The sequence below is a fragment of the Zootoca vivipara genome, chromosome 9 (assembly GCF_963506605.1).
Source record: "Zootoca vivipara chromosome 9, rZooViv1.1, whole genome shotgun sequence".
Lineage (NCBI taxonomy): Eukaryota > Metazoa > Chordata > Lepidosauria > Squamata > Lacertidae > Zootoca > Zootoca vivipara.
Genome location: NC_083284.1, coordinates 62,345,153 through 62,371,966, shown reverse-complemented (window position 1 = coordinate 62,371,966; position 26,814 = coordinate 62,345,153). Strand labels below are relative to the sequence as shown.

Genomic DNA, 26,814 nt, shown 5'->3' with positions numbered 1-26,814 from the left:
TGTATAATCCTTTTTTTGGCAGTGCGGGATATATTTCCCCATATGTTCACATTTTAGCACAATAAAGGTAAAGGTAAAGGGACCCCTGACCATTAGGTGCAGTCGTGACTGACTCTGGGGTTGCGGCACTCATCTCACGTTATTGGCCGAGGGAGCTGGCATATAGCTTCCAGGTCATGTGGCCAGCATGACTAAGCCGCTTCTGGCAAACTAGAGCAGCACACAGAAACGCCGTTTACCTTCCTGCTGTAGCGGTTCCTATTTATCTACTTGCACTTTGACATGCTTTCGAACTGCTAGGTTGGCAGGAGCTGGGACCGAGCAATGGGAGCTCACCCTGTCGTGGGGATTCGAACCGCTGACCTTCTGATCAGCAAGCCCTAGGCTCAGTGGTTTAATCCACAGCGCCACCCGTATCCCTTTTAGCACAATACTTTAGTGTTTATGTCAAGCTGGTTTTATTTGCTTGTTTGACACTCGTTTGTTCAAGGAACATTTGTTTTCTGGTATAGATCTGGCACTGTAAATACAGGGGGTGGGGAACCCTACCCCATACATTCAGCCCTAGCTGGTATGAGCCAGCACTGCTTCAGGTGCAGTGGAGAAGCTGCCACTCTGCTTCCCTGCTCCCTTGTTAGGATTTCTTTGTTAGTCATTCTTCAGCAACTAAGAGGGTTAAAAAAGAAAAGGTTTTATCTTTATTTAGCAACTAAGAGCTAATGTTCTTTCGATGGGCAAGTTCAATAATTACTTCATTTTCATTTGTAATGTAGGGTCCAAGGTAATTTTGGCTGGAGGCACCAAAGTTCATTATTCTCACAAACCATTGCTACTATATAACGGAGAATTAACTTGTCAGACTCAAAGTGGGAAAACCAACAGTATCTTCCTTAGTACGCATGGCTTCCTTGGCCCATTGAATGACTTGGAACGTAATGAGCTGAAACTAGTGCTTATACAGACTTTAGTACTAAAAAGGTAAGCTTCCTTTAAATTCCAGTACACCATCGATACCCAAACATCCAAGATTTGACCATGCTTATTGTAGTTGTTGCCTTTGTTTCGTTATTTTTTTTGCAAAGGTTTTCTGAGGCTTGGGAGGTGTGCAAACTTCTGAATGATCCTTCAAGTTGGAATGAGCTTGCCAGGGCTTGTTTACACCACATGGAGGTGGAGTTTGCGACACGTGTTTACCGGACAATCAGAAATGTGGGAATGGTCATGTCGTTAGAGCAAATAAAGGTAAAATATACACATTTAAATATTACAGCCTGTTTGTTTGTTTGTTTGTTTTACTTACGGTAGTTGCTGTGTGGGATTATTCTAGTCCATGGGCTGATATCTCAGAGCATGAGCTTGGGCAGAAGAACATGACTTCATGCCAAGTGCAAAGTATATGTCAAAGTCATTAGCAGATGAATAAAAACAACCCTGGTAAGAGGATAAAAGAGCTTCCACTCCATACCTGGCAAAGTTCAAAAGCTTTCAAAATATTTTTAAGTCCGCTATTGTCAATATAATACAGTATTCTGATTTGATGACTTCTTGAATTCACGAGGACTCTTCTTCCACATGGATCCTCACGTTTTAAGTTCTCCTTTCCAACAATCCCTGTCTAGGACTTTTCATTCCTTTGTGTATGAACTGGGGCAGATGAAGCTCCTTTTCCTTGAGTCTTTTCTGACTTCCATATGCTATAGCAATGCATCTCTGGCAGCTTGTCTAATGTTAATCCAATATAATAGGAACTTCACACATTTCTGTGTTTTGTTTTCAGGGCATAGAAGACCACAACCTTCTTGCGGGGCATCTTGCCATGTATACAAATAACTTCAATTTGGCTCAGGATTTATATTTGGCATCTTCTTGCCCAATTGCCGCACTTGAGGTAATAAATTGAGCCACCTAATATTTAATCAGATGGGGCAGGGGATCATAATCTTTTCCATTTAAATCAACACTTCTTTTGATAATAGATGAGGAGAGATCTACAGCACTGGGATAATGCACTTCAGCTAGCTAAACGCTTGGCACCAGATACCATCCCCTTATTATCGAAGGAGTATGCTGTGCAGCTGGAATTCACGTATGTTCTCTCTTAAAAGCCTATCAAATCTAGCTTTTGTCATAAGCCAATGGTAGAAAACTATTATTGGCTTGCATGGTGTTGGAAAACTTTGTTGAGAAAGGGCAAGGTAGTTAGTGTAGCTCAGGCTGGGGTTTAATATGGGGATACTGGCTGCTGTTCATGTATATTGGTACCTCGGTTTAAGTACACAATTGGTTCCGGAAGTCTGTACTTAACCTGAAGCGAACTTTCCCATGGAAAGTAATGGAAAGTGGATTAATCCGTTCCAGACGGTCTGCGGAGTACTTAAACTGAAGCGTACTTAACCTGAAGCGAACTTTCCCATTGAAAGTACCGGTAATGGAAAGTGGATTAATCCGTTCCAGACAGGTCTGCGGAGTACTTAAACTGAAAGTACTCAAACCAAAGCGTACTTAAACTGAGCTATGACTGTACTTTGTAGAAGAGAAGTCTGGAAAGTTAAAACCCCTTATCAAGTAGCCAGGTCACTATAGATTGGTGTAGAGCCAATGTAGTGCAGACATTTTGGACTACAACTTTCATCATGCCTCGGGCTGGGGGGGATATTTGGGTGGTTTTGTTGGATGGGGGTTGTTGCTGTTAGCTTTTTGTATCTTTATTTTAGGTCTTCTTGTGATTTATGTGGAAATTGTTCAGTTTGTTTATTTTTAAAAATGTTTGTTTTACTTTTTCACCACTACTTTTGTAGTTACGTATTTTTTTCGTGTTGCAAGCGACCTTGGGCATGGTTTGAACTGTGGGAAGGCGGCATACCAATAAAATTATGACAATTGGCCTTGCTGACTGGGACTGATGGGAATTGTAGTCCTCAATTGGACACCATGTTGGTTACACCTGCTCAAGTTGATCTCTTTAAACAATTAAAAAATGTTGGGTTGAGAAAAAATAGAAGTTCTGGGAATCCATGCTGAGGTGCAAGGAGCCAGCAACTTCTACCAGCATCTATCTGTAAGCTAAACCAGAAAAGGGGTTGGGTGATGGTACCTTAATGGTACCTTAATGAAGACCTAACAGCTACCGTGTTTCCCCGAAAATAAGATGCTGTCTTATATTTATTTTCCTCAAGAAGACACACTATGGCTAATTTTCAGGGGATGTCTTATTTTTTAATTACTGTCCAGCCTCGCCTCTTCCTTGGCGCCCTCCAGAACTGCGCCTATCACTATGTCTTATTTTCAGGGTATGGCTTATATTGCACAAATGCTTAGAAATCTTGGTACAGCTTATTTTATGGGTATGTCTTATTTTCGGGGAAACAGGGTAGTGAGGGTGGGCTTGCTATACAGGCAATTGTTTGGTTGGCTCCACCCTTGCTGCTCCTAGCAGCAAACAGCACACAGTCCCCTAAGAATCCCTTCAGTGTCTCATTCATGTCATGATACATCACTCTGTGTCAATATACGTATAATACAATCTGACTTTTTATTTTAGGGGTGATTATGTGAATGCTTTGGCTCATTATGAGAAAGGGATTACAGGCGATAGCAAGGTAACACTCTATTGTTGGTGATGACTGTAAATATATTGAGAGCCAGTGTGGTGTAGTGGTTAGAAGCAGTGGACTCGTAATCTGGGGGACTGGGTTCGCTTCCCTGCTCCTCCACATATAGCTGCTAGGTGACCTAGGGCTAGTCACACTTCTCTGAAGTCTCTCAGCCTCACTCACCTCACAGAGTTTAGGGACACGGGTGGCGCTGTGGGTTAAACCACAGAGCCTAGGGCTTGCCGATCAGGAGGCCGGCGGTTCGAATCCCCGCGACGGGGTGAGCTCCCGTTGCTTGGTCCCAGCTCCTGCCAACCTAGCAGTTCGAAAGCACGTCAAAGTGTAAGTAGATAAATAGGTACCGCTACAGCGGGAAAGTAAACGGCGTTTCCGTGCACTGCTCTGGTTCGCCAGAAGCGGCTTAGTCATGCTGGCCACATGACCCGGAAGCTGTATGCCGGCTCCCTCAGCCAATAACGCGAGATGAGCGCCGCAACCCCAGAGTCGGTCACGACTGGACCTAATGGTCAGAGGTCTCTTTCCCTTTTAAATATTTATTTGGCTGAGGCCGATCTTGGATTAGAAATGCGTTTTGTCACTTGAGCCGCAAAATATAAAAGCGGGAGATCACTGTTGAAATAGTTGCTTTACAAACCCCTGATTCTTCATTTACCACAATTTTGGCACAGAAGAATAGAGTGGTTTGTTTTGCTCACTTAATTAGATAAATATTTGCTTTGTATTTATATTATTTTAAAGGGTAACTGGTAGGACAGTTGATCTGAGAGAACTCTTGTTATAAGGGAGTGTATTATTTTATCTTCTGTGGATGTGTTTGGAAACTGGTATGGTGCATCTTAACTATTTTTTTGCAAATGGCAATATTATAAACAAAAATAGTTAACTAGCCTAAATAGGAAGAAAACCCTTCCAGAATAGCGGTTGCTGCATTTTCAAACTCTGCCTTTATTTTCTTCAAGAGTGTGTATTTTGCCCGTATCTTTATTGGTGCATGTTTATGCTATACTCCTTGTTGCCAGTTCCAAGAGCATGATGAGGCCTGCCTAGCTGGAGTTGCCCAAATGTCCATTCGCATGGGTGACATTCGCCGGGGTGTTAACCAAGCCATCAAACATCCGAGTAGGATGTTGAAACGAGACTGCGGAGCTATTCTGGAGAGCATGAAGGTAGCTAGTACTTTGAATACAGAAAGAAAAAGTTTTCACAGTATGAGTTTGCATGCTTTAGACTAACTTTTGTTTCCCTGTTTGTTTTATAGCAATTTTCAGAAGCTGCCCAGCTCTATGAAAAAGGGCAGTATTATGACAAAGCAGCATCGGTATATATCCGGTGCAAAAACTGGTAAGCTGGTGTTGCATTCCTTTAAAATTACAGCACAAGGATAGGGAACCTGTGGCCCTTCACATGGAGTTGGATTCCAGCTCCCATCATCCCCAGCCAGCATGAACAATTGGGCAAATGTGTGGATTGCTCAGTTGGTTAGAGGTTGGTGCTGATAACACCAAGGTTGCAGGTTTGATCCCCATATGGGACACCTGTATATTCCTGCATTGCAGTTGGTTGGCCTAGAATATCCTCATGGCCCCTTCCAACTTGACAGTTCTAGGATTCTCTTGCTTTCCTTAACCAGTGATCACTTTTTTAGTCACTTTTCTAGCTTTTTGAGATTTCACTCAATTTCCAAGTGTATTATCTCAGCTGCTAAGAGCTTGAAACTTTGCTTTTTAAGAAAAAAGAAATGTAAAATTCTTGGGTAGCTGAATTACCACATACTGTACTTTTTCTATACTTCACCAGCATCTCAACATGCTGATCCAGAATAGCTCTTCTGTGAACTGAAGGGCTGAGATTTAGCAGAATCCCCACTTATGGAACAAGCAGGGGAGCTGATTTCCACCAGTTCCCCCTTCCTCATGGAACCTGCCCCACTTCTCATGCTGCTCTGAAGGTCTCTGACCCCGTGTACCAAAGAGGAGATTGGGGGTGGTGCACAGGGGGAAGGAGGAAGGCTACAGGAGGAAGGAGGAGTCAGCAAAAACAACCATCTTTCCTCCATTCTGTGAATGAGTGGTCTGTGGATGGAGTTTTGTTCACGGAACCCTGTAATACATAAGATACCCAATTACCCTATCTGACTCAGTTTGAGGCAGTGCCCTGTGTTCCTCAATTATCTCAATTCTTGGTATGATGGGATTGGGGTGGGGTGAGAGAAAGTAATTAAAATAATGTGTGTGTGAAATTAGTTATAAAATAGAACTGTTTCTGTTGTCCAGGGCAAAGGTTGGTGAGCTTCTCCCTCACGTATCTTCTCAAAAGATACATCTTCAATATGCCAAAGCAAAGGAGGCAGATGGCAGGTATATATATTCCTTTCTACAGTCAAATCTGATGCGACAGTCAGACTTACATTGGAGTTCGGGGCGGGTTGCTCTGCCAAGTTCAGCAGAACTTGGATCTGAGTAAGTGTGGGAAGGGTTACATCCGAACATTGAAACATTTGAGGATTGAAAAATAATTTTACTTACTTACTGCCATTATTTCTGCCTGCTTTCCAGGATACAAGTCCACAATAAACAACATTATTAAAAACTCATCATGGGCCTTCCCAAGGCAGCTGATGGTATAATAGTCCTCCAGTGGGGAGGGAATATTCCAGCCAGAGGAGACCGAGGTGGTATTCGCCTGCCTCCCGCTCTCTCCTGGAATCCCTCCCACAGGACAGCTGATGGAAGAAAGGCCCTCCTTTTTTCTGCTAAAGTTTTTAAATCAACTGCCAATGTGTTATGACACGTTTCTTTTCCTTTAAGGAGCAACAAAACAAAAAATGTGTTTCCAGAATTAATTTTACCTCTTGTTTTTATCCTTTATAAGAGCAGAGGGAAAAGGTGCAAAAAGAGTTTATTCTTCCCCCTCCATCTTCTTTATTTCAGATTTGCTAACCTCTGCTAGTAACTTAGTATCTATAGAGAGAGCATGAAATCACTGCCCCCTGCCCCATTATTGTTCAGTTCATCTGGACTTTGCATGTGATTAAATTTTATATAGCAAAACTTAAGCAACAATAATTTGTTTAGTCCATAAAGGGTGTGCTAATTTGGAAGTTATTATTTCTTGTTAGAAGGAATTGGCATCTTTAATAGTCCCCCCCCATCAAATATGGGAAGGTAGAATACAGAATATTTCTTACCACAGTTTTTTAAAAAGCCTTTAAACCTGGATACTCATCAATACTGGTTGTTCCTCATTTTTTTAAGATGGATTTTATTTGACAACTGGTTTCAATTGTCAGTTGTTGAGAGAAAAAGTGTTATAGTCTAGCTCAGGCATCCCCAAACTGCGGCCCTCCAGATGTTTTGGCCTACAACTCCCATGATCCCTAGCTAACAGGACCAGTGGTTGGGGAAGATGGGAATTGTAGTCCAAAACATCTGGAGGGCCGAAGTTTGGGGATGCCTGGTCTAGCTCTATAAGGGGATCATTGCTATTGCTAGATACAAACTGGAAGAAAACCCATCTTTAAATTTTGTCAGTTGGATTTGAGACAAGACGCTTATAAACAGAATAGCATCAAAATTAATAGGAGCCCCTCCCAAAAAAGTTCTGGGAACCATTTGGCTCCATGAGTCTCTGTGGTAAGAGTTAATAGTACTGTATCTGATATAAGGTACCTACATTGCATGGGGTTGTTTCCAGACTTAGTCACACTTAAAGTAAACACACTGAAATCAATGGGCTTTTTAATAATAATAATAACAATAATAATAATCAATAATTAATCATTAATAATTAGTCATGATCCAACCTATATTGCATAAATTGGTTACCAGATACCAGCAAAAGAATAATTTATCCTTATTTAGTAAAGTGTTTTTTAATTAATAACAGCCTGTAGCCCTGGGAATTTTGAGGACTGAACCTGAAGTGTCTATGATGATCTCTCTTTCTAGATACAAAGAAGCCGTCCTGGCCTACGCAAATGCCAAGCAGTGGGACAGCGTCATCCGGCTATATTTGGATCACCTTAATAATCCAGAGAAGGCTGTTAGCATTGTCAGGGAGACGCAGTCACTTGAGGGAGCCAAGATGGTAGCCAGGTAACTGCAGCTATAGAAACTAGTTTTCAGACTTTTAACAGAGTTCTAACTCTGTAGAATTGGTCAGATTATATATGTGCAAAACCCAATCTCTACAATTTGCTTTTAAAACATTTTGTTTGACTCTTTTCAAATGAGAGAGGCTAATTTTTTTATTAAAAAAAACAATAATAGAAAAGAGCCCCTAGCTTTTGGGATTTTTTAAAAATCCTTTTCAAACAATTCTGATGGAGAGTCTGAGCTTTAAGAGTATAAATTCATTTTGACATGTACCAACCCCATTTAACTTTTATTTTAATGTTTACTTTCTAGTTGTAGTAACAAAAGCAAAAGCAAACTTGATTCTATGATACGATTTTATGTACATCTTTATATGCAGTTTACATTGATTTTGTTTTGTTCTCTTTTGATGTTGTTTAAGACTAATTTCAAGAATAGAAAAGAGCATATGGAAGATTTTTTTCATAATTTTTTTTTGAAAGTGCCAGATACCAGATACAATTTTGTATCTAGTTTTCCTACAGAAATACATTTCGGGACTAATTTGATCTCTCCAAATGGAGTATTTCACCTTCCACCCCAAATCAGAGATGGAGAACCTGGGGCTTTCAGCTGTGAATGGGGCTCCCAGTTCCCATCAGCCCCAACCAGCATGGCCAGTGATCAGGAATAATGAGAGTTGTAGTCCAGTAACATTTGGAGGTCACCATCCCTGCCTTAGATGAAGCACCAGAGAACACGACAACAAGGGGTTGAGAAGGACCCTTGCAGTTATAGGAGCCTGGAGGTGTTCCATAATTCAACCTCCTTTGTACAGGGCCACCAGCATGGCTGCAAACTTAAAATCTAGGGATCTGGAGTTGCCTAGTCGACCTTATCCATCATACTTGCCATCTGAGACATTGCCAACCATACGTATGTATCCTTGGCATGTTTCAGGTGAGTGTAGCCTGGGTGGGAGATTAAGTGGAACATGATTGCAGAGTGAGAGGTCTCCCCCCCCCCTCTTGCACCCAGCTAGCAATAGTGCCTGGCATAATTGAGCTGCTTATTTGGATGCCTGATTATCGTCTTCCAAAGCAACTACTCCATTCTGAACTTAGAAATGGAAAGTGTAATGCTGGTGGTCCACAAAAGAGGTTTAAAGACTCTCTCAAGGAAAATGTAGCATAAACACCGACAATTGGGAAATACTGGCCTGCGAGCGCTCCAGTTGGAGAACAGCCTTTACAAGACGCTCGAACTCAGAACAAAAGGGATAAATGTGCCAAGAGGAGGGCACACTTGCCAAACCCTCACCATGATCAACTCCTGCCCAAAAACCGATGTCCCCACTGTGGAAGGACATGTGGATCCAGAATTGGCCTCCACAGTCACTTAATGGACTCATTGTTGTGATCATGTTTATGGAAGACGATCTTACTCGGCTATGAGTGATCACCAAAGAAAGAAGAAGACAATTTGGGGGGTCTGAATAGGAACCAACTCATGTGACTCTGCTTGTCTGACTCCTAATGAGCTTGCATGCATACAAAATCTCTGCACCTGCCCCCATCATAGCACTGGTGGGAGCAAGATCATGCCCATGTATTTTAGAATAGTATGGAAGCCTATGAACAAGGCCTGTCTTATTTTGTTAAAGCATGGTACAGCATCTAGTGTTTTTTAACATGTTATTAATAAATAATAATGATATACCCTAGTAGGCTCAGAGATATGATTGTTGAAAATCTGCCCTAAAGAGTAAGCTTAAGACAGCTTACAACTGGTTATGGGAGTAATGAGAAATGCTGCTTAAGTGTTAAAAAATATTGTGGATGCTCCTGCAAATCATTACATGGATTTCATGGATTCTGTTCGTTATACTTTAAAATAGTATAACAGATTTGTTAATTTGGTTTAGATTCTTTCTGCAATTGGGTGACTATGGTTCTGCCATCCAGTTTTTGGTGATGTCCAAGTGTAACAACGAAGCTTTCTCGTTGGCCCAGCAGCACAATAAGATGGAGATTTATGCTGATATAATTAGTGAGTATTGCAGCCTCTTGGATATCGTTTACCACTGGAAAAACATTGCCAGTGCAATCCTATACATGTCTAATCAGAAGCAGGGGCAACCCAGTCAGTGGGTTGGGTACAAATAATGAAGTTATTATTGTAAGAAAGTCCTATTAGGTTTCTCCCACCCCCATCTGTTGCAGGTTCTGAGGACACCACTAACGAAGATTACCAAAGCATTGCCTTATATTTTGAAGTAGAGAAAAAACATTTTCAGGCGGGCAGATTTTTTCTTCTGTGTGGTCAATATGCACGGGTTAGTATACAAACTTGCTGAGTCAGACTAAGGGCCAATCTAGACGGGACATGGGAGATCCGTGCTCTTCCAACACCATTTTCTTTGCTTTGAAAATAAGTGCATTGGGTCTAATTTAGATCAGAACTGAAATGCTGGGGATTGAAGACCAAGTGCCTGTAAAAAAAATTGTCTATGCCTAATAGCAGCTTACAGATATTTAAAGGAAGTGGTCAGGGCAGGGAGTGGAAGAGAGAAAGACCTAGGACTCCCCCACTATCTTCTCCCTGTAATTTCATTCAATATCAGCACTGCTCCCAGTTCCACACTTCTCATTAGCCCTGTTCTGGACATTTTGCTTGTTTTCTTGCTTGCCAGGATAGAGAGAGAGGTGTGTCTGACCACACCTGCTTTTGCTACACTTGCCATTGGTACATGGAGTTGAGACGGTTGTCCATGAGGAAATGTGGCCCTATTGATTTAAAGAGGAAGCGAGATTTAGGCAATATGTTTAGCACCAAAACCTCCAAGACAACTGTTTAGGAGAGCACAAAATGCTGTTATATTGTATGTATTATCCAGTTAAGAACCTGAACATCTTTCATGAAGTAGAGACATTGGGGAATTAGGCTGATGCTGTGTTTTGGGAGCATAGTGAGATCTCCTGGCCATTTTTAAAACTACCAACCTAGTCACCCAATTGGTTAACATTAATTTCTAGCTTTTGAAGGACTTAGTAACATATGGCACATTCTCCTTAGAAATGCAGATGATTTGAAGAGTAATTTGTTTGTAGAGAAATACTCAGATATAAGGCATTAAATGCTGTATGTGTTGTTGTTGTTTTCAGGCATTAAAGCACTTTCTGAAAAATCCAAATGCAGATGATACTATGGCTATAGAGATGGCAATAGAAACGGTAAGAAACATCATTTAGGAAGGGGAGGGTTCTTCCTTTTACCAGAAACTCAGTATCATTTCCACCACCCTTCTGAGTGATCCCCCCTCCCCATCCCCACCCCTCCCCACCCCTTCTCTACATAAGTGCCTGGAAACTTCCATTTCACTGTATCTGAAGAAGTGTGCATGCACACGAAAGCTCATACCAAAATAAAAACTTAGTTGGTCTTTAAGGTGCTACTGAAGGAATTTTTTTATTTTACTTCGATCCAGACCAACACGGCTACCTACCTGTAATCAGTATCATTGCTATAATTGATTCAGCAGAGAACCAATGCCAGACTATTTTATATTTATTTTTCAGCCTGTATTTTACTTTTCTTCCAAAATTGGAACCCTTTACTTATTATGTTAAATACCCTCTACTTTAGACCCTTCAATGTGGCATAGTTACTTGTAAATAACAGATTTTTAGGCCTAGGATACCAAATTATTTGTGGCTTGACTGTATAAGTGTTGTTCATTTCACATAAAAGTGTTGTTCATTTCCCTACAATGTGTGTGTTACTCCATTCACATTTTATTTTCAATAGGTTGGACAGGCTAAAGATGAAGCTTTGACCAATCAGCTTATAAATCACCTTATGGGAGAGAGTGATGGAATACCAAAGGTACTAAATTCCAAATATAGACTTATGTTTAATATAATTGTTATTCTATTAGGTTTTTTTTTAATTAAATGGCCTCTGGTCTAGATTTTCAAACTCTGATCCCATCTGCACTATACATTTAAAGCAGTACCATACCACTTTAAACAGTTGTGGCTTTCCCAAAAGAATCCTGGGCAGTGTAGTTTCTACAGAATGCTGAGAGGTTTTAGTGGGTCACTATTCTCCGCACAGAACTACAATTCACAGAGCCCCTTGGGAAGAGAAATTAATTGTTAAACATCTTCGACAATTGGCAAACCTAGATTTGCCTTAATGTAATGGGTATAGTGGCTCTGGTTTCAGGGTAGCAATTTACCTATACAGACTGTTGCTTTTTTTTTTGTCTGTTTCTGAGAGACTGACTCTGTCCAGACTGCATTAGGCCTCAGTATGACTCCTGAATTTTGCCTATAATTTGTGGTTCATTGGCAGAGAAATTGGAATAAAAGCCTAAGAACTGTATAAGAACGGAGCTGTGGATGTTGCTGGCAGTATACCAAAAGCTATCGTAGTTTCCTTTAAAATATTCTCTATGCTAAGACTAATGTTGGGTTTAGTTTCATTTTGCTGTGTATTTGTCATCTCTGCACATTTCTTCCTCTTACATAAAATTGGGGTGGGAAATGCTTTGGAACCAAATCCATTTTTAATAGTAGACATAGTTTTACCTCATGTAATCATGCTCATTAATTTATTTAACAAGTTTTATTTGGAATAGTTCTATTTTCTCATTTAAAACTTTTGTTCTTCTAACTGCTTTACTGCATCTGCCATAGTCTCTTTCTGTGAGTAATTTTTTTTTACTTTAACCAGTCATAGCTGCTATTTAACTTTTTGTTTTTAAAATAATTTATAAGGCTGCTTCCTTTGGTATATGCACTTACTCAGGTGTAAGACCCATTGAACTCAATGCATAGGATTGTGCTGTAAAAGACACGACTCTACGCTCATTGTTTGAATCATTTGTGGAAAATAACTTGCAGCATTTCTAAACCCCTATCTCACAACGTTTTAGGATAATTTATAATGCTGGGGTTATGCTGGCTTAACTAGTTTTCAACCCAGAACATATTCACAGTATCTAAACTATTTCAATCAGTATTAGCTAGATAACAGAGGAATATTAACTAATGTATTCTGTAATAACTGCAGTACTGTATACCATAATAACAGCATGTTACAGTGTTCTAATACCATTTATGGCTTAACTTGTCCAATTTAAACATAGCTGTTTGGCATAAACTGATTTGATAGAAAGAAACTGAAAACTCTTATGTTTGGAAACTTTAAAGACAAATGCTTACCAGTATTTCTTTTTTAAAAACTAGTACAAAAAGTTGCAACCTGAAGAGAATCTAAAAATGGGAGGGAAAGTTGCATTTTTTTAAAAAGCTATCACTAAAATATTTTTTTCAGCTGAGATAATTTCAGCTGACTGATTTTATTGTGTATTGCAAAATAACACTTTAACCCTGTGGAAATGTTCAGATCCTATACATGTATGGGAAGCTGTTCTACAAACTAGCTCAGTAGTGTAAAAAAAACTGTGGAACCAAAGCTTTCCATATGCAGACAGAAAACCTGGGCAAACAAGGCTGTGCTTAAAGCTCAGCAGCTCCTCAACTGTTCTGCCTGAAGTATGTTTAAGATGCATGTGTGGATAAATAGACACTGTCTTCTCTTACTCATGTGTTTCCTTGCTCTAATAAAGGAAGCCAAGTATCTGTTTCGGCTGTACATGGCACTAAAGCAATACCGAGAAGCTGCCCGGACGGCCATAATTATTGCCAGAGAAGAACAGTGTGCAGGTAAGGCACTTACGCTTCCAGCAGTCTGCGACATTCATGCACTTCTGTTTTGTTTGGAGCAACAAATATGACAAACGACAAGAACAGGAGGGCAAATGAAGGGGAAGGAGACGACCAGTGTGAAGCACCTTCAGTGCCTTGCCTTTTCTCTGTAGAAGCTAGAACTGGCATGGGGTTGAGATTTTTTGTACCTTGCCTCTCATTTTCTCCCTGTGCTACAGCATTTCTTACTGCTTGCATTACCTACCTGTAGGCCTCCAGGTGCTTTTGTACTCCAGCTCCCATCAGCCCCAGCCAGCATGACCAATGGTCAGGGATGATGGAGACTGTAGTCCAACAGCATCTGAAGGGCCACAGGTTTCCTGCTCTAGACATTGGTGGCTGGAGATGCAAATTGTTTTGGTGAGCATGATTTCACTAGACAAGTAGTGTCCGTGTAAGATGCCTTATATGCATGCTGGCAGTTACTAATACAGTCTTGCTAAATTTACTTAAAACAGCTGAAACAAAGAGAAGCTGGGATATAAGGGGGCACAGTATCCTTCTGCAATCTAATTAGTATTTTTGTCATTTGTTTATAAAAAAGGGAACTACCGAAATGCCCATGATGTTCTCTTCAGTATGTATTCGGAGCTGAAAACCCAGAAAATCAAAATACCGTCTGAGATGGCTACAAACCTTATGATTCTACACAGCTATATTTTAGTAAAGGTAAAGCCTTGAAAATATTTATGGAAACTTGTGAAAATTGAAATGCATATTGCCCACCACTGCCTTTTCCTAATAGCTCAAGCGGATTCCTGATCACTTTGGGAAAATGTGTCTAAAGAAAATGCTTCATTGTTTAGCTCCAAATTTCTCAAAGGGCCTGCCTGTGTGTGTGTGTGTGTGTGAGAGAGAGAGAGAGAGAGAGAGAGAGAGAACGCACAACATGGCTGGAAAGCCCTTCAAGACTGCAACTGTTTAGCTTTGTGAATAACTCACATTTCTCTCTCAGATTCATGTTAAATGTGGTGACCATTTGAAGGGAGCACGTATGCTCATTCGCGTGGCCAACAACATCAGCAAGTTTCCATCCCGTAAGTGTTAACTATACTGGGAAGTGGCACCTGCCGTTCTCAACCTTGCACCCCAAACATGGTTGGACTACAACTCCCATCAGCTCTGGTCACTGGTCCTGGTAGCTATAGAGATGATGGGAGCTGTAGTCCCATGACATCTGGGGACCCAAGGTTGAGAAAAGCTGCATTATGTAGACCAGCTGTTAATGGGGGTTATTACTTCCTCTTTGTGTCATATAATTGATCAGATGACCAAAGAGGGGACGATTGGCTTCCCTGTCAGGGCACTGGATGGGCAGAAAGGCTAAATCTCTGCCAACTCCAGCAGTATGTCTACTTCAACTTTTCTTTTTGCTGCCACCATCACAATTGATGTGGTCTTGAGTGGGGAGCAGAAAACTTGCTTGGGGGCCTATACCAGACTGCCAGACCAGGGGTTAACCATCGCTGCTTTAGGAATTACTCCCAGTTAGTGAATTGCCCAGAGGCATGTAACTGAAATTCAAGTATTGGTAGAGATGGTGCTGGAGCAAGTGGAACTTCAGTTTTACCCAACAAAACATTTCTTACGTTCTTAGAATAATTGCATGAATTTACTAGAAATATATGCAGCTAATTGATGCCAGCTGTTGGGTGTCAGTTAGCAGCTCTCTGAAAATCCAGAAAGTTGTAACTGGAAGCCAAAAACGAAGGATCATAGCCCAAGGCTTTCTATCACCATTGGAAATAAAATTATTGTCATTGTTCTTCTTGTAGACATTGTGCCCATCCTGACTTCAACAGTAATTGAATGTCACAGAGCAGGACTGAAGAAGTCAGCATTTGGTTTTGCTGCAATGTTGATGAGACCAGAGTACCGTAATAAAATTGATCTGAAATACAAAAAGAAGATTGAAGCCATGGTTAGGTGAGTTGTATTACTCTGTGTAACTGAAGTTTGGAAATGCATTGATAAAAGTTAGCTTGAGAGTATAGTGTATAGTGGCAGTACTCGAAAACTGCAATTTGACGCACACTTGGGAGTAAGTCCTACGAAATGCAGTAGAACTTAATTTTAAGTAAATATGCATTGGTATTGGCTGTTAAGCAGAGTTCTCCACAACCACAAATTTTAGTCTGTGCCCCAATCCTGCAAGCAACACATGTAATAATATTACATGCAAAAGCAGGATCCAGGAGACATTTCAATTGTTTTGTTATTTATCAACCTGATTTATTTGAAGACAGCACTCCAGAAAGGTTTGATGCTGTTGCCAAACCACCATATATGAAAATAAGTACTTTTGACTGCGCACCCCCTCCAACAAGTAGCATTGACTTCTTTAGATATTTGGGGTAGTCTCACGTGTGTATGTGGACCAAGAACTCCCAGAAGTGCAAGCTGGATTTCGAAGGGGCAGGGGAACCAGAGACCAAATTGCAAACATGCGCAGGATTATGGAGAAAGCTAGAGAGTTCCAGAAAAACATCTACTTCTGCTTCATTGACTACGCAAAAGCATTTGACTGTGTCGACCACAGCAAACTATGGCAAGTTCTTAAAGAAATGGGAGTGCCTGATCACCTCACCTGTCTCCTGAGAAATCTCTATGGGGGACAAGAAGCTACAGTTAGAACTGGTTATGGAATAACTGATTGGTTCAAAATTGGGAAAGGAGTACAACAAGGCTGTATATTGTCTCCCTGCTAACTTATATGCAGAATTCATCATGCGAAAGGCTGGACTGGATGAATCCCAAGCCGGAATTAAGATTGCCGGAAGAAATAACAACAACCTCAGATATGCTGATGACACAACCTTGATGGCAGAAAGTGAGGAGGAATTAAAGAACCTTTTAATGAGGGTGAAAGAGGAGAGCGCAAAATAGGGTCTGAAGCTCAACATCAAAAAAAACCAAGATCATGGCCACTGGTCCCATCACCTCCTGGCAAATAGAAGGGGAAGAAATGGAGGCAGTGAGAGATTTTACTTTCCTGGGTTCCATGATCACTGCAGATGGTGACAGCAGTCACAAAATTAAAAGACGCCGGCTTCTTGGGAGAAAAGCAATGACAAACCTAGACAGCATCTTAAAAAGCAGAGACATCACCTTGCCAAAAAAGGTCCATATAGTTAAAGCTATGGTTTTCCCAGTAGTGATGTATGGAAGTGAGCACTGGACCATAAAGAAGGCTGATCGCCGAAGAATTGATCCTTTTGAATTATGGTGCTGGAGGAGACTCTTGAGAGTCCCATGGACTGCAAGAAGATCAAACCTATCGATTCTGAAGGAAATCAGTCCTGGGTGCTCACTGGAAGGACAGATCCTGAAGCTGAGGCTCCAATACTTTGGCCACCTCATGAGAAGACTCCCTGGAAAAGACCCTGATGCTGGGAAAGATGGAGGGCATAAGGGGACAATAGAGGACAAGATGGTTGGACAGTGTTCTCAAAGCTACCAACATGAGTTTGACCAAACTGCGGGAGGCAGTGGAAGACAGGAGTGCCTGGCGTGCTCTGGTCCATGGGGTCACGAAGAGTCGGACACGACTAAACAACAACACCTGTGAATAATGCCACCTATGCAGAAGTTTAATAAGTATTTCCTGAGTTTTGCAGAAACCAATGTCAAAAATATATTTCATAAGTACTAGTGTTCCAGAGGCAGCTAATAAAGTCATTTACAGCAATAAGTGTATTGCAAAGCCAGTCTGCTGAACTGTCGTCTGGTTGGAAGGATAAAGGCACTGTGGCTCTCCAGATGTTGCTGGATTATTGGAGTTGTTGTCCAAGTTTAATCTTGGCTTCCTGCAGACTCTGGTTCATATGCAACATAAAGCTAGCCTCTGGTTTGTTTCCTCCAGCCTGGCAAGGGAGCAGAGGAGGAACAAGTTTGGAACTTTTGAGCTACATACACCAGCATGCTGCTTATTTGCATTAAGCATCTTTCATTACAGTTATTCACATTTATCATTAGCAGAGCTAAGCGTCTGTTAAGCTTGGAAAGCACTTCTGCTATCCTTGTAGATAAAAAAACCTGGCCGTCTTTGTTAAAATGTCTTAATGGAATTTTTTTCTTTCTATTAACAGACGACCTGACACAGCCGAAGCGGAAGAGCCCACCACCCCATGTCCCTACTGTGAATTCTTGCTGCCTGAATGTGAGCTTCTCTGTCCTGGCTGTAAAAACAACCTCCCATACTGCATTGCCACAGTAAGTATCATTTGAATATAATAGACTACTCTTCAAGGTGGTGTAACTGTTCTTACCTTAAATTTCTAATGCTGAAACTGAAAAATCCTATTACAGTGGTACCTCTACTTACTAATGAATAATTCTACTTACTAATGTTTCTACTTACGAATGGAGCTCCGTCCGCCATCTTGGATGCGGTTTAGATAGGGTTGCTTCGACTTACAAATTTTTTCTCCCAATGCATTTTTTCGACTTACAAATGTGCGTTCGGAACGCATTAAATTCGTAAGTAGAGGTACCACTGTATTTGAAACTGGTTCACACTATTTCAAACTATTTGTTTCCACTCTGCAAAATCTCAGAATTTTCTTGCTTTTGAATGTTACTTTTAGATTTTGCACCTTTTGGTGCCCCCAAGCTACATGTCATTGCTTTAGAAACAAGTCACTTGCAGCATATGCACCCAATGGCCCCTGTCCACTATAGTTGATGCAGAGCAATTTGGAATATTTTCCACCAGGTTTAATCACCCTCTTCGTTTTAGGGACGACATATGGTAAAAGATGACTGGACTGTGTGCCCCCACTGTGACTTCCCCGCCCTGTATTCAGCATTCAGAAAGTAAGTTGGAATTTGTTTCATCTTCCTTTAGGATATTACCTAAATGTCAAAGACATTTACCATGATCCTCAAAGCGAACCAGACACTAGATTGATTCAATATATACCTGATTTGCAGCCAATCATCTTTCAAGTTTATTTTGAATTAAAAATTGAGCTTTTGTACCACTATACAAAATCTTGTATACACTAGATTTTGTGGTTGGTGAAATTAGAAATCTGTTACTGTTTGGCACATTCCAAGTGCTGAAACATGACAACATGGGCAGCAATACTTTTTAAGGGTATGCAGCCTCATATACCTTCAGCATCAACAAAGCACTTGGACAAAGAGAATCCCTTCCTCCATTGCCCCAAGGTGCCAAAATTATTCACCTGTAAGACCAGGCATAGGCAAACTCTGGCCCTCCCATCATCCCTAGCTAACAGGACCAGTGGTCAGGGATGATGGGAATTGTAGTCCCAAACATCTGGAGGACCAGTTTGCCTATGCCTGTGTAAGACAGACACAAACTTTTTTGACCAGTATAAAATAAGCAAAATGACAGGGCACCCTGTATTAGGCATGTTGTGAAAATGTCTTTCTTAAACAGCTTGTTACAGTATGAAAGCACATGTCCCATGTGTTCAGAGAAAGTTGAGATTATGAGCCTTAAGAAAACTGCTGACTGTACACCATACCTCAAGCCTGAAGTGGAGCAATGATTGTAGTCAGGTAAGTGTTTCAACCTTGAGTCTCATTCTTAGAACTTTATAGCGTCTTATGGACTAAATTTTTATTTAGTTAATGTCTAAGGGAGCAAACTGTCCAACTGGTGTCTGGTTTCTCTGGCAGTGATGAAGGTATGTGGTTCTTGTTCTGACTTCCTCATTGATGACCTTCGTCTTCTTCTATTTCTGTGATCACTCGTAGCCGAGTAAGATTGTCTTCCATAAACAAGGTTTTAACAGTGAGTCCATAAGTGACTGTGGAGGCCAATTCTGGATCCACACGTCCTTCCACAGTGGAGACATTGGTTTCCGGGCAGGAGTTGATCTTGGTGTGGATTTGCCAAGTGTGCCTTCCTCTTAGCATGTTTCTCCCTTGCGTCCTGAGTTTGAGTCTTCAAAGCCCATGACACCTTTGGTAAAGGCTGCTCTCTATATAATCACTGAGCCACCAAAATAAAAATTAAAATGTGGCATAGGTTTAAAATGGGTATACTGGGAAGTTAGGAATCCTAGGGCTCTACTTACTTCTTTTCAACCATCAGGTTGCGGTTACTTCTGAAATGGCAGCAGCCTGTGTTTCATATGGCACAGGACAACCAGGCAGGATGTTTTTAGATCTTACTGCCAATGGCAGCTGGCTGAAAGGCTATGAACGTAGTAGTGCAGTGTTGTCCGCATCGTGTTGATTCGGCAGGGAAGGAATGCAGAGAAACCTCAAGAGCCATCAAAGAGGTGATGTGATTACAGAATCATACAGTTGGGTTCTAGTCCAACACACTGCAATACAGGAATCTCAAAAATTTAATGGAATATTTACTACTTTTAAATGCTAATAAACATATTAGGTAGTTTGTGGTCTTATATAGCACTGAGAGGGGAATTTTATAGGAGTTTGTTGAAATAATGTGGAAACATATAATTTTAAAAGTTTGCCTCTTGTTCTCATTTTCCCAGAATGTTGAATCTATATAGTTTGCGACATCTCATGTTTTTAGCTACCAGATTGGTGTTCTCTAATACAAAATGTTTAGAGTTAGAACATCTGTGTTTATTTTCAGGAGATAGTGGCCAGCCAAATGCTGCAACGCTAGAGGATGCTTCAAAACTTTAAGCCCAGTTGGTATGGCTATGCTTGAAATTATTTTATAGTTTATCAGATCTGTGAAACTGTAAATATTTCTTTTATAGAAATTTTGTACTATGGCCTTTTTGGTTTACAATAAATTTTTAATGCTAAAAATTAGCCTTAAATCTATGTAGCTGGCAAGATTTCTTGAAGATGGCAGGGGCAGGGTGGAAGTATAGAACAGTCGGTGTAAGATATGACAAGAAAAAATTGTTAAAAATATGAAATTAGTTTTATTGCAACTTTTAAACATTGCTGTGTTCTCAAAATGTACAAAAGAGACCAATCTATATACTATATATATATATATATATATACAGGAATTGACAACATAATAGCTATTTTTTTAAAAGTATCAGCTTTGCACAGATGAAATATAGTAAAGGCAACAAACAGGCCAGTGTTTATTTTTGCTAGATGTTGCTAACTAAGCCACTGCGCATACAAATCAGTAGACAGAGAATTGCATTTAGTCCTATTTATTCAGTATATTACATATTTTGTAATTTGTGTAGTGACGATAAAATGACTTAGCAACACCCCCAGCATAAAGTAACAGTTGCATAGCTGGTTAGGAGCATTTGTTAGCACTGAACCATTTCTTTAGATTTCTTCTTTGCTTTCCCCTTATTAACATCTCTGTTCCTTTTTGGTTGCTTAGCAGTCTTGGTCATCTTCTGCAGAAAAGAAAAAGTATTTAAGTCAGATGGAAATATTTCAGTCCCAAGAAATACTAGCACATTTTGCAAATTGCTTTTAAGGTCTCTAAAAGCACTAGGACTGGACAATATGGTTTTCAGCATTGTTATATATCAGCAGCTAAATGCCGCTATCCCATAATGTCTGAAATGTACCTTACAACCTGGGGCTTCCTTAAGCTGCTCTGTGTATTGCCTCATGAGGGGGGGGGGGCTCTCTTTCCTCCTGGTTGGTCACTTGGGAGTTGTGAGACCAGCCACTTGCATTGGACTGGGGCATAGCTGTCAACTTCCGGATTGGAAAATAAGGGATCAGCAGCGGCAATTTCCGGCAGCACTCGGCAAGCGAGTGAGGACATTTACGCAGCTGAGGAGCCTCCCTGGCCGGCAGGAGCTGCTTTCTTATAAATCCGGGGGATTTTCGGGATATTTTGCAATTCGGGATAACAGCAGAAATATGGGGGTTTCCCGCGAAAAATGGGAGGGTTGACAGCTATGGACTGGGGGCCGATACAGTGGAGGGGGGATGTGCTGCGTCTTTAGCCTGGTCAGTCACCCTGGGAATAAAGACGCAGTCCACCCTCCCCAGGCAAAATCAGCCAGGTGGCAGTAGCCAAGCAGGTGGAGCCTGTAAGGCTTTGGTCTCAGAGTTTCCCTCCACCTTTGCATGGGCAGCTTCCTCCCAGGAGAAAGAGGTAGCCCACCCACCGAGGGGCACCCAGCTGCCTGTGCCCCGGGGGGGGGGGGGGGCTAGATCAACCAAGAAGCAGGCTTCCTTAAGCCACGCACTTCTCAACCCCACCCCCGGTGGGGGCTTCATTAAACTGCTCCACTGCAGAGCAGCTGAAAGAAGCCTCTTGCAGTTGAAACAGCTGTGTTCCTCTGGTGGCAGAGGGACTCAGGAGCAGCAGCTGTCTCACCTGCGATACACCACCGGATGAAGCAGCCAACATGGTCTGGCCCATGTATCAATATATCACCCAGGCCAAAAAAGCACACATTTCTTTTTTAAAAAACACCCCTCCTCCCCAAGGGAAGCTGTAAGGAATGAGAAAGTATGAAGGGATAAGTTAACCAGAACAAATAGAAATCCCTAAGCTACAGCACTGACTATTCTTCTGTTAAATAAAAGTATACCGGTATTTCCTGTAATACTTCCCTGCTCACACTTCTAAGTTCAGTGAATATATAGAAAGGATGGGAATTAAAACCAAATGATTATAAGGAAAATTATACAGATGAAAATAATGTCATTATACTTCATGCCAGAAAATCAGAGAGTTTCTATTGGTATATGCATAAATTGCAAGGTTTCACAACCGCAACACTGCTAGCATGACAAAATATGGCAACATCTCTTCAGTAAGGAAAAGTGGCATATGAAGACATCAACTTGCCAGTTTTCAGAGATGTTATACTACTAGTTTGCTTTCAGTGAGACAAACCACGATCCTCCTAGGTCAAGGGTCCCCAAACTAAGGCCCAATCGCCTTCTAAATCTGGCCCATGGACGGTCCAGGAATCAGCATGTTTTTACATGAGTAGAATGTGTCCTTTTATTTAAAATGCACCTCTGGGTTATTTGTGGGGCATAGGAATTTGTTCATATTTTTTTCCAAAATATAGTCCAGCCCCCCCACAAGGTCTGAGGGACAGTGGACCGGCCCCCTGCTGAAAAAGTTTGCTGACCCCTGTCCTACGGGTAGGTCTAGATCAGGCATCCCCAAACTGCAGCCCTCCAGATGTTTTGGCCTACAACTCCCATGATCCCTAGCTAACAGGACCAGTGGTCGGGGAAGATGGGAATTGTAGTCCAAAACATCTGGAGGGCCAAAGTTTGGGGATGCCTGGTCTAGATGTACTGTAAACTATTACCCCTGGTTTACCATGATATGCAAATAAGCCCACTACTACATTACTCATAGTTGGTTCCCCACAACATCTGCTTCCATGGGAAATGGAACATGTTCCCATGGAAATATACACAGTGCGCAGTGGAACTGCATTCCATGTGTCTGTCGAGAAATGCAAAGGTCTGAGATAACTGGTATTTCCCACTTGCAAATCTTCCCTGAAAAGTCTGTATGGATTATTAATTTTCACATAACGTTTTCCACACGTACACCTCCAGAGGAGTAATTCCAAACGCTCTTGTGGAAAGCAAACGTTCAAAGACTACCCTCAGCTTCCAACATTATGAAAACATGACAGTATCAGGCTCTAATTTATTTTCCTGCTATGAACAAGTCATCTGTTGCAAGCCAGTGTATGTGGGGTTTTTGTTTTTTGTTTTTACTAAGGATTTAAGAATCAAGGTGTCTGAACACTTTGATGCAAACTTCAGACAAATCACTTTACTGGTGTAAACAAGACTTAATAAGAACACACACTGGCAGATGACGGAAGCCTTGTGCAAATCATTCCCTGGTTTTATTAAACCTTTAAACATGGTTTGATGTCCCCTGGCGTTTAACTGCCCTGCCAGCCAAAACATGTTACCTTAATCATTGCATCATTTTCAATAGTCTCCTGCTCGTTCTCAGATGGGATTTCTTCAGCTTCCAGTTCTTCATCCACCGACGATCCTGCTCGTCGATTCGCCTTATGCACCACTTGCAGAGAATATGGTGTAAGGTGTGCCTCTTTGTTATAGGCTCGTGTGAAGGCAGATTTAACCTGCACACAGTAAAGGAAAGATCTAGAGTGAGGCCCTGAAGTCTCCCTGTGGCCACTTACCAGCTGTGAACAGCAGTTTTGAAGCAGCATTCTGGGGAATTCAGGATTACCTTAAGGGCAGGCAGAGAAGGTTTTCTGAAAAGACAGCTTTTCCATTACTGCTGATCTTTTCAAGTAATGTGCAATTGCAGAAGGCAGGTGTTTGGCAGCCTTCACTCAGTTCACATGAAGTAATGGAGTCCAACAACCCTGAACACCATGCCTTAGAATCCTCTGCAACACACAGCAGTTGCATGAGAAGATGGAATGAAAATCCCCCAGTAAAACAAAACAAGGGTAGAACATTTTGAAGAGAAAGGGAGATTTCAATTTTCAATGAGAGGAGGAGGAAAAGGGTCCCAGCCAAGGAGAGCAGTCCAATGTCAAGAACATTTCCTCAGGATAAAAATCATTCATGAGGTGTTTATCTGACCTGGGGTGAATGGGAGCAGAGTTGGTGGATGGATCCAAAGCTAAAGTTGTTGGAGTGCAGCTACACTACCCATTTCCATTCTGTCAAACCTGTCTCCTTTCTCAGCCATAAATATCCCATGTGCACAGCAGTTAGACTTGGAAAAAGGTCCCATTTATGGCTAGGGCAGGGCTAACCCTCCCACCACAATTGGACTTTTTGTAAGCCTACTTGTTGTGCGCAGGGGAGAGATTGTAGGCTGGATCCCAAATGTGCTGTGGGCCACATCTAACCCATGGGCCAGTATTTCCTCATCCTTGAAAGGGAATAAAATCTCAAGAATAAACACTCACTTTTGGGAGGCTTCCAAATACTGATAAACTGGCCTAAGTATCTGAACACGTGAGCTCTAACCCACATAAACCGAACCTTGCCTGTTACTATCTTCCTTAGGCCTTTCTGCTCGCTCTTTCTTCTTTACCTGCAAGGGCCTGTCTCATGTATCAGCCAAACCCAAAGAATACCATATGGGCAAATCTAGTTGACTTCTGAAGCAGTCGATTAATTGGCCCACTTACAACCTTATTTGAAGAACAAGATCTAAACATTCCTTAAAAAAACCACCGCTTATATAATCAGCCTAGCGACTAATACCATGCAAAGGCACTGACTTCAGCTAGCTGAGTGCCTTTGTATGTTAGGAGAAAGATGAGCAATACATCCCCTGGTTAGTGTGGAAGGCACCCGGAAGCAAGTGGGTAACTCCCTATATGGTTTAGGCTGGGGGACGTAACCCTCTCTGCCTTTGATTCTCCCTTCACATCTGCTAGAAGGAATATTCGCAGTAAGTAACCTGTGTTCCCAGTTGGCATGCAGGAGGCACAGAGGGTTAAATCCCCCAACGACACATGCCTAGATAGTGCAAGGAAAGTTCACTCATTTCTGGATGCCTCCTAAGGTAAAGGACCCCTGGACGGTTAAGTCCCGTCGAATTAGACTATGGGGTGCAGAGCTTATCTTGCTTCAGGCCAAAGGAGCTGGCGTTTGTCCACAGACAGCTTTTTGGTCATGTGGCCAGCATTACTAAACCACTTCTGGCACCACAGAACACCGTGACGAGTGCCAGAGCGCATGGAAATGCAGTTTATCTTCCTGCTGCAGCAGTACCTATTTATCTACTTGCACTGGTATGCTTTCAAACTGCTAGGTTGGCAGGTGCTGGGGCAGCAACGGGAGCTCAGCCCGTCATGTGGATTTGAGCTGCCAACCTTATGATCAGCAAGCTCAAGAGGCTTGGTGGTTTAGGCCACCCGCATCCCAAGGATGCCTCTACATGCACCAAACACAACATTCACAGCAAATACCTGATGTTCCATTTTGAAATAGGTTGCCGGGGGTGGGGTGGGGAGACGTATGAGAATCCTATTTAAGGAAGCCCGTAAAATGCTTTTGGCAGACAACAATCCATGTAAGAGCAACTTACCTTGGAATCAACTTTAGAAAATTCACTAGGTTTGCCTCCCCAACTGGTTACTTCCATTATGCTTTCAACATCTTCCTTCATCAAGCAGTAAGTATCCATAAATGCTACAGCATCCTGCACTCCATCTGTTCCCAGGCAAGTCAAAGGTTTCACAATTGCATCTCGTAAGTATGACAAATAGTCCAGATTTACTGCTCTCTTGCTTGCATGTGTCCTATAGGGAGGGAGAAGAAGCATTATGTGGGTTTCCCCCTAAAGCCTTTCTGAAGGCAGAGAGGCTGATGCTTTGCATACAGGCAATCTCAGGTCCCATCACTGCCATACTCTAATGAACATCACTTTGGGGTTGAGGTACAGCCATACTTCCAGACTAGTATAAAGCACATGTAAGTTCATCTGAAGGGCAAAACAGAGGCAGGAGGGTGTGCTTAGCATGTTGGAAAGTACCTATGTGCCAAGCAGACAATGCAGCTCGAGGGTCTACCGATAAAGGTGAGGAGTCGTGCAACAGGACCTTCCACCCAAAGAATACTCTAAACCAGAATTGTTCTGCCCATCTCACATCTGCCCAAAGGACACCAAAAATACTATGAAAGCAGCAGTCCATCTACCCAACAATGTAACATGTTTAAGATCTACCTCGCAGAATGGAAATACCAGTTTAATGCAAAGTCAAGAGAATGTGGGTACTAAAAAAAATGTTTAAGAACTTAGCATGTTGACCCATTTCCTGTTGATAAATTGTGTTCTGTAGAATTCTAATTACAGAAGATTATACGAAATGCTTTGTAGGTTTCAGTAACCAGCAGTAAAAATGAATCTCACATTCTAAACCTTTGGCAATTTGATCACTGTGGCCATGTTTACACAATTAACAACAACCCAGTGACGTAGATTAAAAGGCTGTGACTGGCCCAAGGTCACCCAGTGAGCTTCATGAGTGAGTGGGGATTTGAACCCTGATCCCCAAGGTCCAAGTCCGACACTCTAACCACTACACCCCCCTTGCTTCCTAGAGTCTGCTATGGAGCAGCTATATAAATTAAGTAGGTAAATAAATATGGGGAAAGCAAAATGTCACTTAGAGAAGGATCTGAAGCCATTTGGCTTATATATCTGAGTTTCTAACACTGCCCATACTGGGGGAATTTGTAACACGGGTCACCAGGATTACCTGAGGCTCATGTGCATCGACAGCTCTTGCATGATACGGTCGTGCTTTCCTGTTGATGAAAATTTGCCCAGCCAGCTTGGGAAATTTGGGAATTGTTTCATGTAGCCTCTCATCAGCTCCCCGGGCAGGACACTTGAATAAATGGCCTGAACAATGAAGGAAACATCCGTCAGTTTTACTTGGAGACTATAAAGGACACCATTATTTTCTAATACACAAC

General features: G+C 41.7%; 2 protein-coding genes across 9 annotated transcripts in view; one reads left to right on the top strand and one right to left on the bottom strand.

Moving 5' to 3' along the window:
• Positions 1–26,736, top strand: part of WDR19 (WD repeat domain 19) — a 44,425-nt gene extending 17,689 nt beyond the window's left edge. For 5 of the 6 annotated variants that reach the window (XM_060278905.1, XM_060278904.1, XM_060278908.1 and 2 more), the window contains 20 exons: positions 774–978; positions 1,083–1,242; positions 1,778–1,888; positions 1,977–2,086; positions 3,542–3,599; positions 4,634–4,780; positions 4,873–4,955; positions 5,888–5,971; positions 7,562–7,708; positions 9,612–9,736; positions 9,910–10,022; positions 10,852–10,920; positions 11,495–11,572; positions 13,323–13,419; positions 14,006–14,130; positions 14,417–14,498; positions 15,237–15,387; positions 17,550–17,673; positions 18,200–18,276; positions 18,869–26,736. In XM_060278905.1, the coding sequence (XP_060134888.1) occupies positions 774–978; positions 1,083–1,242; positions 1,778–1,888; positions 1,977–2,086; positions 3,542–3,599; positions 4,634–4,780; positions 4,873–4,955; positions 5,888–5,971; positions 7,562–7,708; positions 9,612–9,736; positions 9,910–10,022; positions 10,852–10,920; positions 11,495–11,572; positions 13,323–13,419; positions 14,006–14,130; positions 14,417–14,498; positions 15,237–15,387; positions 17,550–17,673; positions 18,200–18,276; positions 18,869–18,980 (2,258 nt within the window). In that variant the 3' untranslated portion in view covers positions 18,981–26,736. The remainder of the gene's footprint in view (positions 1–773; positions 979–1,082; positions 1,243–1,777; positions 1,889–1,976; positions 2,087–3,541; positions 3,600–4,633; positions 4,781–4,872; positions 4,956–5,887; positions 5,972–7,561; positions 7,709–9,611; positions 9,737–9,909; positions 10,023–10,851; positions 10,921–11,494; positions 11,573–13,322; positions 13,420–14,005; positions 14,131–14,416; positions 14,499–15,236; positions 15,388–17,549; positions 17,674–18,199; positions 18,277–18,868) is intronic. The other variant, XM_035111897.2, reaches the window with a different exon arrangement.
• The window catches only part of RFC1 (replication factor C subunit 1), a 44,430-nt gene continuing 38,268 nt past the window's right edge, over positions 20,653–26,814 (bottom strand). For all 3 annotated transcript variants that reach the window (XM_035111901.2, XM_060278910.1, XM_060278909.1), the window contains 4 exons: positions 26,595–26,740; positions 25,421–25,634; positions 23,310–23,486; positions 20,653–20,789 (listed from right to left, as the gene is read on the bottom strand). In XM_035111901.2, coding sequence (XP_034967792.2) covers positions 20,697–20,789; positions 23,310–23,486; positions 25,421–25,634; positions 26,595–26,740 — 630 coding nt within the window. In that variant the 3' untranslated portion in view covers positions 20,653–20,696. The remainder of the gene's footprint in view (positions 20,790–23,309; positions 23,487–25,420; positions 25,635–26,594; positions 26,741–26,814) is intronic.